Below are 14,566 nucleotides of genomic sequence, written 5' to 3'. Positions count from 1 at the left end.
GCAAAACTGTTTTTTTTTTGCTATTTCTTGTTGCGGAGTTTAAGTCTCTGCGGCTGTAACACAGTTGATGGCAAAAGGAAAAGATCAATGAGTAAAATGCTGCACTGGCGACAGATATAATTGTGATTGAGATTTTTTCCATTTGCTTTGTATTTATACGCAGTAGTCGGTACTTCAAAGGTTATCAGTTTTCTATGAAGGTTCAGCAAAACTATTGTATTGGTATATGTAACAATAAAAAAAATAATTAAAAAACCCCAGAAGGATTAGCCATTCAATAATTGTATCTGTTCTATTCGCCTCTTCAGAAGTCGGTCAGTTGTGGGTATAGTTCGGTAGCATGATTGACTGTATCACAGCATCCAGTACTCAGCCCAGATGTCAGCATTAGCAGATTATGATGTAACAATGCACTCTAAAGATGGGGTTGTCAATATGAACAAAGGATCGTTTGTGTAACAGATTGATTCCAATGCATTGCTTAGTCAAGTTTGTGGCTTCCTTTTGTTCTCCCTTTTAATTTATCCAGTCCAAATCCATGACTGTATGTACAAATTAAATAACCAAAAAGTCTGTCGCCAAAAAAATCGCCAGATGGGATATTTTTGTCACCAATAAGGAAAAAAAATCGCAATTTGCGACATTGGCGAAGCCCAGGACGATCCCTGATATATATATATATATATATATATATATATATATATATATATATATATATATATATATATATATATATGCAAAAGTATAAAATTCTAAGGAAAGGAGACTTGTATGGAAATATGTACAGACCAACCATAAGTACCAGTGAGATTTGCTGATTTACCATGACCGGAAGAGAAAATGATTTTGTATAGTTCATCTCTTAGTACTTGGATAGAGTCAAAATGGGATGGTCCTGTGGTATTTAAAATTTGGCTTTTCTCACGGTAATCTGATTAGCAAAACTTAATTAGCTTAGAAGTAAATGAGGATTAACATATTGTTAAAAAGCTTACATTTAACCCATAATCAAAATTAAATTCTCATAACCAAGCCATCTTAATACGAGTGATTCTCCAATGTAGTTGTTGAATAAGATTTTGTGATTTTGTTAAAATCATATCATTTCATTCATTTATTTTCAGGTTGAAGTTCCACAGCTTCCCATGGAAGACGTAACTTTGCAGAGAAAATGTAGAGAAATGGACAAGTTTCTTAAGAATAGCCTCAAACTGAAGACTGCCCAGTGAAATCAGAGTTGTTTTGTCTCGCTAGCTGTAGTCTTTAAGTGATATAATACTGTTGTATGTAAAGCAATAACTTGTACAATGATAGCCTCTCTCTCTCTCTCTCTCCTTTTTATGAACCATACATGTCCATATGTAATGCAGACCATCTGCAAACAGTGTCAACGTAAACCAACTGTCGCATAATGCACCAGCAGATCAGGGTATAAACAGTTTGTGTATGAAACTGATACAGAATTATACATTTCACCCCCAGTAGCAAGAACAAATTTTCCCGTGGGTCGGTGGTTCTTCCTGGGATTTTTCCAGTTTCTTCCTCCACCAGATATACTGGCTACCATGTATAGCCTATCATGTGCTGAAAAATGGCATTAAACCCACAACAACAACAAAAATGGTGATATGATTTACAAATTAAACACATTTCATACAGTCCTCATACGTATCAATAAGATTTCAGATTTCAGAGACATTCATTCCTTGCACCACCATCTTATGGTAATTAAGATGTTCTTCTTCATATTTTTATTCTTCTTCATATTTTTATTCGTCTTAATTTAAAAATGATTGTTATTCCATGTCTCAGTAATAATGATATTTTTCCCCTTTTTAATATTTGTCATTAAAATGATGTTTAATGACTCCCAAAAGCAAAAATCTATTATTCATTTAATATTTGCAGATCTTAATTTTTTCTGTTTAATCAACAAAAGGACAACATGAAAAGAAGATATATGTACCCTGTTTGTTACTTCTAAATAGTGATTCTGACATTGACCTTTGTGAAAGTTTCATGGCTTATTAAGACATTTCCTAAACTTAAATTAAAATACAGCAGTTCTGTTAAATAATTCCTTCAAAATTTGTTATCTCTTTCATGCATTACTCTGACTAGATAGAAATAAAGAGGTACTCCAATGACCTAATTCTCTAATATCCATGCTACCTATTCATTTGACCCTCCCAGTTGTCTGGATTTGTAAAATGTCTACTTAAAACTGGCAAGTTCTGTTAATTCCATATATTTTTACCTTTCATTTAATGTAGAATGCATATACATGTATAAATGTAACGTCGTTTTTATTTCTAAAATGATGGTATATTGAATGCTGAGACCAAGACTTTTTTGGGGGCAGGAAAGTACTTGTAATGGTATGCTCTTTTTGTTTAAAATAATGCCCCGTCACTGAAAAAATACCCTTTCGTAAAATGTGACTATCTTGCACACATACCCTGTAAAAAATGTATAGCTGGAGAACGGGCATTTACTGAAATTTCATTTATATATAACCTTTGTGTTCAGTTTTAAAGCAAAATGTAAATTAAAACTACTAGATTTTGAATTGCATGCTTTTATTTTATTTACTTGAGCAAGTCAGGTTCATTATTTTGAGAAAAGATTACTATGGGGTGGTATGGGGTCAAGTTGGGTATGTTGTTCAGTCCAGAAGTTTAAAGAGTAAATGGTTAACTGCTTGCTGATTATGTTCTCCAACATGTAACTGTTGAAATCATGTCTACTAAACTTTAGACAGAAACCCATTTCCTCCAGTAATCTGAATACTTGATAAAATGCTGTTAATACTAATTCAGACTTCTTGCCAAAAGAGTAGCAATTTTTTTTCAAATTGTTTGTGTTCATGTGAAATGTTTTTTAATATATTATTGTAAGATTTTAATTCATGTGACTTGAAATTCATTAGTTTATTCACTTGTATTTTGTTCATTTTTGTAGTATTGATAATTAAAGTTTGGAACTTGTGTTTCTGTACTGCTGTCTGCAGCCTATTTACATGATAGTTTACACACACTTGATACATACATGATAGTTTACACACACTTGATACATACATGATAGTTTACACACACTTGATGCATACATGATAGTTTACACACACTTGATACATACATGATAGTTTACACACACTTGATACATACATGATAGTTTACACACATTTGATACATACATGATGGTTTACACACACTTGATGCATACATGATAGTTTACACACACTTGATACATACATGATAGTTTACACACACTTGATACATACATGATAGTTTACACACACTTGATGCATACATGATAGTTTACACACACTTGATACATACATGATAGTTTACACACACTTGATACATACATGATAGTTTACACACATTTGATACATACATGATGGTTTACACACACTTGATACATACATGATAGTTTACACACACTTGATACATACATGATAGTTTACACACACTTGATACATACATGATAGTTCACACACACTTGATACATACATGATAGTTTACACACACTTGATACATACATGATAGTTTACACACACTTGTTCATACCATTTTTAGTTACAAGAGATCAGCCATGTCAAATACGGCATACAGACAGATCCGGTGGAATGGGATGTTAAAAGTATGTAAAGTTCAAAAATCACATTTATTTTGAAAAATTGATGGCTTGAAGGTAAATCATGTCATGTTTGGAGAACAAACATAAAAGTAAAAATTGAGCTCAGATGGATTTTAACAATTGTTAAATGAATTTGTTTTTCTTGGTAGTCTTAAAGCATCCACCATAAGAAATGTTTTCTTCTATGGCATGACATTCGGTCGATGATTATATACAATACCCACTTATTTAAAGTTTGCTTTAGCAAGAAAATCTTTTAAACATATTTTAAAGCTGGTCTTTTGAGTTTCTGATAATAAAATTCAGATCTTAGGGTATAAGGGTTTGGTTCGTCATTTGTGGTCGTCATAGTACACTCCATTTGTCTGGATCAGAATAATATGATGTCTGAGTACTTGCATATGTATAAGTGTGAATAAATATGCCTGTGACCAAGCATACAGCTTTTCTCGATGTGTTTCCTTAATGTTCTATAATTCTTAGCTTTCTTTCAAGTGTTTTCGACTGGAAGAAAGTATGCAAGATTGCCTTCGGTCCAATGCCAGCTAATTTCATTCACATGGCAAAACAAGAGTAGCCTGTCAATCTGGAATGTTTATTTTAGGCATATCGAATAACTGCAAATTTGATTTTCATGATGTTAAAAGAAGTAATACAAACCAGGTGAAATATGAAACTTAATTGTTTCTGATCTGTTCTGTGAGATGAGAAGATAAATAGCACATGCTTGCAACTCCATTCATTAACTATTTTGTGTTTATTCAATATCTGATGACGCATGCTACTTCTGATTATCAAGGTCATCATATCAACATACTTTGAAGCCAGGAAAAAGGAAAATAACTTAAAAAAGGAATATGATACTGTCCAACGTAAACGTTTTACAAACAGTTGGGTTGCAGAATTCACTTGGAATATAGAAATAGGATGCTGTTAATTCTTCATCTGTATTCCGCTGATGTGGATGTATTTGATCATGTCCAGCAACTTGTTTTTCCAAGGATGTTTTCATGGGCAGCAGTTCTTTGGATACCAGAGCCTCATATTTGGAGTCTGGTCTAGAGCTGAAACTGTCATAGATGACATGTCCTTGGATGAATCTTAGCTGAATCAGACTCCTCATTAATGGCAACAACAGATTCTGATTCCCAGCATCTGGACATTTTGATTCCCAGCATCTGGACAGTTATATATTGATCTGGGTCAGCTGGACATAATGTGTGTTTTGTCCTGGTCAGTAAACAGTAGCCATGTTATAGAGAAGGTTAAAAAAGTCATGAAAAATGTACATCAGATATCATAAAAGAAAAATGTCAGTTATAGTAAATGCAGGTAGAAATGAATATCAGTGCTTCGTATGGATTTTTATATAATGAAACACGTAAAATAAAAGAAAAATAAGATTTGTATCTCGGTTTTGACAAGAAGCTGAAAACTATTATGCCTATGTTATGTGGAATTTGGACTGCATCAAATAGGTGTTTTTTTTATAAATTTAGGCATTCCCCCTCATAAGTTGGGAAAATTCAAAGCCGGACTGGACTGGCAAGAAACAAAAAAGTTTATTTAGAAGAATATTTCAAAATATTTAATTTTGTCAAAGATATTTACAAATGCTAAGCAGGGTTTAGTTGCCATGGCCACCGTGTCATCTCATGCATGCTGAAAGAAAGCATACCCAATGATTGTCCCAATGTTTGCAATAAATTTCCCACTAGAAAGAAAAGTTTTACTGTACTGTACAGGACGTAAATTTATTTAGATAAATTAAGTACAGATTAGGCAGTTCAGTCTCTAGACTGGTGTGCATTAAAGGGTTATGGATAGAAATGATCAGCAATCCATGCATGTGCTTCCCATGGACAATATAAAACATGTACAAGTCTAAATTTGATAATTGTTCTAAAATCATTAGTTTTAGACTCTTTAGCAATGAAAATTCATTACCTTTATCTTTAAAAAATTGTTTTTAATGAAGATGTTTTGATTTCATATGCATCCGTATTAAATGGCATGTCTGAGATTGATATAGTGAAATTTACTTATGTATAATGGCTTGATTTTGGGGTTTGGAATTGATTTGAAGTTCAAAAATTGAGAGAAAAATTCCAATTCATATTGTGCACTTTTTATCAATGCACGTTACATTCTGTTATTTTTTGGCGCTCGGATTTTTCATGCAACCTGAGTATAAAACAAAATTATTTTATATACTTCAATATCTTGTTATTAGTAATAATTTGAGAATTTTCAGACCTAAGAATGAGCATGAAATTACAATTAATATATTTGTATTCTACAAATATTCATACATCCTTATCATTACCATATATACTCGCATACAAGTTGACTTCAACTGCATACAGCATAGACCCTGATCTGCTCTCACATAATGTGCTGGTAGATGTTTGACTGATTACTCCCAACAAACTGCATGGACCCAGATCTGCTGGTGCATTATGTGATGGCAGATTGGTGTCTGTGCAGTTGGCTATAAGAAGTATATATGATTGCAAAAACTGTATGTACAATCACAGCTAAGACAAAATATTAACTATATTTACATGCAGTTTACTAAGCAGTGTTTTATTTTTTTGTCTTAAGTAATCAATTTTTAATTGAATAATGGTCAGTCTTACCATGTGATGGAAATATCTTGTATGAGCTTATGTCAATAAACTAAATTTAATGTAGTATATATATATATATATATATATATATATATATATATATATATATATATATATATATATATATATACACGTTTTAGGGTGGTAAAAGACCATGGATATAGATTTAAGTACCTGCAATGTAGATCTGTATGTATTAGGATGGACAGGGAAATTCTGATGGGTCCAGGTGCCTGGTAGGAAACTACCTAGCTGGTTCAGTTTTGATAAGGTTGGGTTTCTTCACTTTGTCTGGTTTCCCCACCCTCCTCTCTCTCCCCTATTTTTGTCAACCATAAAACAATGGGTTTTTATGGGATGTTTAAGGGGTAGGGTATTACTGCCCTTGGTGATGGGGAGCAAGATCAGATATTTATCTTAAAACCAATTAGTGCAAAACCTGGTTAGACTGGTTAATTGTCCATCGCTAATATGTATAGATGTTTTCGGTTAGTAAATGTATGTATTGATTAAAGTACCATTGGTGTAAAATTTGTATGCACTTCTCCGCCTTTGTTGCAGCCTTTGAAATGTAAAACCTGTACATGTCAGTACAGGTAAGACATTGTAATTACTTGACTGTAAATATAATGGATACTTGTTGTCTTTACACTTGATGCACATATGTATGCGTTATGCAAACATGTCATTTATCAAAGCTTCTTTGTGCAATTTTAAGAAAACGTGGCAACTTGCTTTTGGATGTTTTTCTTGTAAATGAATTGTGTGTATTGTAAGCATTAGATTAATATCAGTAATGAATCAAGTGACCACATACAACTTTATCTTCAGTTTTTGCATTATCGTATTGATAAATAGTAGAAAAATCATGGAAATATTCTGCATGTCTTGGCCTATAATAACACAGTTATATAGAGTGATAATGAGTTTTGAGATATTACAGTTATTAGGTAGTGTAATATTGAGTTTTGAAATATTACAGTTATTAGGTAGTGTAATATAGAATTTTTTTAATATTACACTCATTAGGTAGTGTCATACTGACTTGAAATATTACAGTTCTTAGATAGTGTAATATTGGGTTTTGAAATATTACAGTTATTAGGCATTGTAATATTGAATTTTTTAATATTACACTCATTAGGTAGTGTCATTCTGACTTTTGAAATATTACAGTTCTTAGGCAGTATAATATTGAATTCTTTAATATTCAGGGCTCAAAATTAGCGGTAGTCCACTAGCCCAAGGCTAGCAGATTTCCTGTCAGACTAGTAAGTTTCAGTTATCAATAGTCAGCATTTGTTTACGCCATTCCCTAATAAAGACTTGACTTAGTAGATGTTCTGTAGAATCAAAGCAGTGGCCATTGTAAACACAGGCATAAAATATTAGCATGAGAAGATGAAGTCAATTTCTGCCTTGGACAGGTGCATTTCTATAACAAGAATCCATCCGATTTTGTGCATTTCACTTAACAGCACAAATTATGGTCCCGTCATTAACAGCGGAAGTTTGGTAATTGATCCTAATTAATCTGATAATGAATGAAATGAAAAATGACGTGGTATCACTTTATTCACTCGATCACAGTAACAAACTACAAAGCGGTATACCACACAAAAGAACACGGCAAAAACTATTCCAAGAAATTAGTTTGCATGTTATTTTGTTTAAGGTTTTTTTTTGTTGCTCGCTACCCAAACGCACTAACAGTCACAAACAGGAAACTACATATTTTACATTTCCATCGAAATAATTATAAGAATTAGATCAATTTATTACGATTGCGTTATTGACACATCCTTTCCATACAACTACTTTTTCTATGATGATAAGAATAGTTTTTATATTTTTCCCTTACAAGAATGAACAAATAATTGAATACTCGTGGAGATATCTGAGCAGAATGCAGTACATTTGTTGGGAATTAAAATCTCTGAGCATGAGCATCTAAGATTTGAAAATTTTCCTCCTTATTATTAATTTCAACAATACATTGAGGTTCGATTAATTAGGAACAATTACCAAACTTATGATTTATGATACCATAATTGGAGCTGTTAAATACAATGCACTGAGTATCAGATGACTTCGCTTGATGGGAACACGCATTTTCCAAGCTGAAACTAACACTATCTTCTGATGCTAATATTTTATAACAGTGTTTACAACAGCCACTGCTTTGATCGTGCACAACATCCACTGAAGTTAAGTTGTTTTTAGGGAGGGGCCATTTAGTTGTGGGAGGGGGCAAAGACACTTGTTTTGAAACTTGTTTCTTGCTCTGACTTTCTTATATAAAGGACACTGTGAAATTCCTTTTCTTGCTTTAAATAATTCGTGTCAGCTATACTATAACATCTTGTATTTCAAAACAAGGCACAATTCCTTCCTTGTCGGACAGGCAAAATGTGGCATTTGATAGAAGGTGTTCATCCACCGGAAAAAAAGCAAAAGTTAAATGAGAATGATGAGGAATAATTCTTATGATAGGGAAAAGCGTAATGGAAAATTTCAGAAGAAATGGACAAAAGACAGGGAATGGCTGAATTATGACGAGGAAAGGAACGTTATGTGGTGTAACTGGTGTACGCAATTCGAAAAACAAACACACAGAAAACATCCAGTTTTGTTGTGGGCTGTTCAAACTTTAAAGCTGAATCATTAAACGTACATGAAAGCTGTGTGACATTGTTTTGTGAACAGGACTAGTAAAGATTTGGCAGGACTAGTAAATTTCTCAGTATACTAGTCCTTCTGACTACAAAGAAAATTGTGTTAAATTTGAGCCCTGATATTAGACTCATTAGGTAGTGTCATTCTGACTTGAAATATTACACTCATTAGGCAGTGTCATATTGAATTTTGAATTGTTACAGTTATTAGGTAGTGTCATATTGAGTTTTGAAATTATTACTGCTCTTAGGCAGTGTAATATTGAATTTTTTATATTATACTCATTAGGTAGTGTCATTCTGACTTGAAATATTACACTCATTAGGTAGTGTCATATTGAATTTTGAATTATTACAGTTATTAGGCAGTGTCATATTGAGTTTTGAATTATTACAGTTATTAGGTAGTGTCATATTGAGTTTTGAATTATTACAGTTATTAGGCAGTGTCATATTGAGTTTTGGATTATTACAGTTATTAGGCAGTGTCATATTGAGTTTTGAATTATTACAGTTATTAGGCAGTGTCATATTGAGTTTTGAATTATTACAGTTATTAGGCAGTGTCATATTGAGTTTTGGATTATTACAGTTATTAGGCAGTGTCATATTGAGTTTTGAATTATTACAGTTATTAGGCAGTGTCATATTGAGTTTTGAATTATTACAGTTATTAGGCAGTGTCATATTGAGTTTTGAATTATTACAGTTATTAGGCAGTGTCATATTGAGTTTTGAATTATTACAGTTATTAGGTAGTGTCATATTGAGTTTTGAATTATTACAGTTATTAGGCAGTGTCATATTGAGTTTTGAATTAATTATTACAGTTATTAGGCAGTGTCATATTGAGTTTTGAATTATTACAGTTATTAGGCAGTGTCATATTGAGTTTTGAATTATTACAGTTATTAGGCAGTGTCATATTGAGTTTTGAATTATTACAGTTATTAGGCAGTGTCATATTGAGTTTTGAATTATTACAGTTATTAGGCAGTGTCATATTGAGTTTTGAATTATTACAGTTATTAGGCAGTTTCATATTGAGTTTTGAATTATTACAGTTATTAGGCATTGTAATATTGAATTTTGAAATTATTACTGCTCTTAGGCAGTGTAATATTGAATTTTTTAATATTATACTCATTAGGTAATGTCATACTGACTTTTGAAATATTACAGTTATTAGGCATTGTAATATTGAATTTTGAAATATTGCAGTTATTAGGTAGTGTAATATTGAGTTTTGAAAGTTTTGAGTGATTGACACTATTAAGTTTTTTTGCTCAATAAGTTTGTTTAACCACCATTAATTGGATTAATTCATGCATTAATGATTTTAAATGATAGAGTGTGCATTAAAAATTCAGTTGTTTTTTAGCACCTATGTATACTTACTGTCAAACTACCCATGGTTCCAGGTGGCAGAGTGATCTTAAATACTCACCTTTTCTGCCTGATCATTGCCATCTCACCTCTGTCCGCTTGGGTTCGAGTCTTGGGCTCAGACAGTGTGGGTACTTGAGAAAGCTTGCCAGTAGCTTCCTGTGGGTCAGTAGTTCTTACAGGGGTTTTTGTCTGGTTCTTCCTCCAACAAAATCACTGGACACCATGTATAGTCTGTCATATGCTGAAGAATTGCATTAAACTCAAAACAACAACAATAACAACAAACTACCCATCCACCTTTGTGAAATTACTTCTTTTCAATGTACCATGTTCTTTACGATGTGACATATTTACGCATGATTGACCTTTGTCAACTTGGACATAAAATATCCTGGCAGAAGAAGTTTTTAATAACTAATGTGCAGTCCGATATAGATTTTTAAAAAAAAAATAGCTAGAGATACCTTAAAACATTTGGTTTTATAACCTGTAGAATCAACAGCACTGTCTAAATTTCAACAGAAAATTCCCTACTCATCCAGATTTTTTGGCCAACTATACTTTCATTGGTTGTAAGGCAGGTGGCAGCACAATGAGTGTTCTAAGACATGCTTGAGCCTCATTTGCATCAACAAGTAGTGACAGGGTACCCTCTCATTTGCATCAACAAGTAGTGACAGGGTACCCTCTCATTTGCATCAACAAGTAGTGACAGGGTACCCTGTCATTTGCATCAACAAGTAGTGACAGGGTACCTTCTCGTTTGCATCAACAAGTAGTGACAGGGTACCCTCTCTTTTGCATCAACAAGTAGTGACAGGGTACCCTCTCATTTGCATCAACAAGTAGTGACAGGGTACCCTGTCATTTGCATCAACAAGCAGTGACAGGGTACCCTCTCATTTGCATCAACAAGTAGTGACAGGGTACCCTCTCATTTGCATCAGCAAGTAGTGACAGGGTACCCTCTCATTTGCATCAACAAGTAGTGACAGGGTACCCTCTCATTTGCATCAACAAGTAGTGACAGGGTACCCTGTCATTTGCATCAACAAGTAGTGACAGGGTACCCTCTCATTTGCATCAACAAGTAGTGACAGGGTACCCTCTCATTTGCATCAACAAGTAGTGACAGGGTACCCTCTCATTTGCATCAACAAGTAGTGACAGGGTAGTACCCTCTAATTTGCATCAACAAATGACAGGGTAGTACCCTCTCATTTGCATCAACAAGTAGTGACAGGGTACCCTCTCATTTGCATCAACAAGTAGTGACAGGGTACCTTCTCATTTGCATCAACAAGTAGTGACAGGGTACCTTCTCGTTTGCATCAACAAGTAGTGACAGGGTACCTTATCATTTGCATCAACAAGTAGTGACAGGGTACCCTCTCATTTGCATCAACAAGTAGTGACAGGGTACCCTCTCATTTGCATCAACAAGTAGTGACAGGGTAGTACCCTCTCATTTGCATCAACAAGTAGTGACAGGGTAGTACCCTCTCATTTGCATCAACAAGTAGTGACAGGGTACCCTCTCATTTGCATCAAAAAGTAGTGACAGGGTACCCTCTCATTTGCATCAGTAAGTAGTGACAGGGTAGTACCCTCTCATTTGCATCAACAAGTAGTGACAGGGTACCCTCTCATTTGCATCAACAAGTAGTGACAGGGTACCCTCTCATTTGCATCAACAAGTAGTGACAGGGTACCCTCTCATTTGCATCAAAAAGTAGTGAGAGGGTACCCTCTCATTTGCATCAACAAGTAGTGACAGGGTACCTTCTCGTTTGCATCAACAAGTAGTGACAGGGTACCCTCTCATTTGCATCAAAAAGTAGTGACAGGGTACCCTCTCATTTGCATCAACAAGTAGTGACAGGGTGCCTTCTCTTTTGCATCAACAAGTAGTGACAGGGTACCCTGTCATTTGCATCAACAAGCAGTGACAGTGTACCCTCTCATTTGCATCAGTAAGTAGTGACAGGGTACCTTACCTGTCTATGTTATGACCCTTTCTTGAAGTTAAACTTTTAGCAAACAAGAAAATGCCAACTAACCTATTCATTTTAACTTATCTTGTATTTTTTGGAACTAGTAGAAATTTTAAAAATTCAAAAGTTTAATACTGCAACATTTCACCAGTGATTATTCATTATAATTGCTTGGAGAACAGTTAGTATTTTATTGGTGATACTGTTATAGTATCATTATTCCATTGGTGATAACATTGCAGTGTAATTGTTATTTAATTGGTGATACTGTTGTAGTGTAATTATTGTTTTATTGGTGATACTGTTGTATTATAATTATTGTTTCATTGGTGATACTGTTGTATTATAATTATTATTTCATTGGTGATACTGTTGCAGTATATTGTTACATTACTGGAAAAATACTTTATTATAATGACACAGAATCTTTCAAAGCTTACTAGAACAAAAAACAAAATGAGGAGGGGTGCCTGCTACAGCTTATTTTAGCAGACAGCCATTGAATTCCTTCTGTTATAACCAGGTGTCCACCATTTTAGAATTTATAGAATACATTATATTTGAAAATATGTTCTTTTATAATAGAAATGGTTCTTTGAAACATTGTCCATTTATAATATAAATGATACTTGAAAATATTTCCATTTTATGATAAAATGGTACTTTGAAAAACTACTTATGCTCTAGTCTTTACTAGTTGAAACAATTCCGAACAAATTTTGCTGTACTTACTCTAAAATGTGGTTTATATTTGGGGGGTTTTAACACAAATTCTCTATACATATTTGTAGCAAAGTAGTTTATTTCCTTCTCATTTACTGTCTATACCTCTTGGCTCCATTCATTTGTCTCCAGTAGTCTACCTGAGTAATACAAGATAGGTAAACATGACATAGTCTTTTGTCCCTTGGCTCCATTCGTTTGTCTCCAGTAGTCTACCTGAGTAATACAAGATAGGTAAACATGACATAGTCTTTTGTCCCTTGGCTCCATTCGTTTGTCTCCAGTAGTCTACCTGAGTAATACAAGATAGGTAAACATGACATAGTCTTTTGTCCCTTGGCTCCATCTGTTTGTCGGGGCCCAGAGTGGTCTAAAGCGCTCTACGTTACAGGTCACTGCCATCTTACCTCTGTCTGCATGTGTTCAAGTCTAGGATTTGGCCAATGTGGATATGTGAGAAAGCATGCCAGTAGCTTCTCGTGGGTCGGTGGTTCCTCCACCATTAATACTGGCCGCCATGCATAGCCTATTGTGTGCAGAAAAATGGCATTGAACCCCACAACAACAACAACCATCTGTTTGTCCCCAGTAGTCAGAGTAATACAAGTTAGGTAAACATTTCATAGTCATTAGCCTCATGGCTTCATCTGTTTGTCCCCAGTAGTCAAACTGAGTAATACACATTAGGTAAACATGGTAGTCTTTAGCCCCATGGCTCCATCTATTTGTCCCCAGTAGTCTCCCAAAGTAATATACAGTAGAACCTGTTTTGAAAGACCACCCCTTTCTGCCAAAAAATAATGGTCTCACAAAACAGGTGGTCTCTCAAAACAGGACATAACTATGTAATCAATAAATCTGTGCATGCGGATTGTGGTCTCTCAAAACAGGTGGTCTCTAATAGCAGTGGTCTTACTGTAATTATGCAAGCATGGCATAATTATTCGTCTCCATTATTCAACCTGATTAAATCGAGTTAGGTAAACGTGACGTAGTATTTAGCCCCATGGCTCGATCTGTTTGTCCGCAGTAGTTAACCTGAGTAATACAGGTTAGGTAATTATGACAGTCTGTCTTAATGGCAGTGAAGTTTCATTGGGGAGGTTAGCTCTACTAGGCATGAAACAGAAGAGTTTATAGGTTGGTATGTCTTCATTATCCGACCTTCTGCTAGCACGTTTGTTATCGCAACTTCTGTGTAGAAGATTGCCATGAAACTTTAAACATATATTCATTCCATGGTATAGTTAGACCTAAATGAAAATGGTCTGCTTGCATATTTCCAGTATGGCCACCAGAGTATTGTCTTTTAAATATTGTTATCACTACTCTTCCTGCACAGAGTGTCATATTTACATGGAGTTTTCACCAGAAGACTTGCGATGTCTATTTGGTCCAAAACGAAAATGGTGCCAATATGGTTACCACTGCAGCCATCTTAAGGATCCTTTCATCTCTATTCCTGAATGGACAATCGTATCAGCAGTTGGTTTAAATAAAATAATTCTTATAATAT

The 14,566-nt window shown here is 34.2% G+C and overlaps 1 protein-coding gene across 1 annotated transcript in view; it reads left to right on the top strand.

Annotated features, from left to right (window-relative positions):
• The window catches only part of LOC149770825 (pleckstrin homology domain-containing family M member 2-like), a 79,784-nt gene extending 66,782 nt beyond the window's left edge, over window positions 1-13,002 (top strand). Inside the window, exon 16 of the mRNA XM_089949063.1 lies at window positions 1,125-13,002. Within this exon, the coding sequence (XP_089805189.1) occupies window positions 1,125-1,229 (105 nt within the window). The 3' untranslated portion in view covers window positions 1,230-13,002. The remainder of the gene's footprint in view (window positions 1-1,124) is intronic.
• The last annotated feature ends 1,564 nt before the right edge of the window (window positions 13,003-14,566 follow it).

This window comes from Sinohyriopsis cumingii, unplaced genomic scaffold, assembly GCF_028554795.1.
Source record: "Sinohyriopsis cumingii isolate HCF-2022 unplaced genomic scaffold, ASM2855479v2 utg002264l, whole genome shotgun sequence".
NCBI classification, from domain to species: Eukaryota; Metazoa; Mollusca; class Bivalvia; order Unionida; family Unionidae; genus Sinohyriopsis; species Sinohyriopsis cumingii.
Note: the sequence above shows the minus strand (reverse complement) of the source record. Positions and strands in the feature narration are given on the sequence as shown.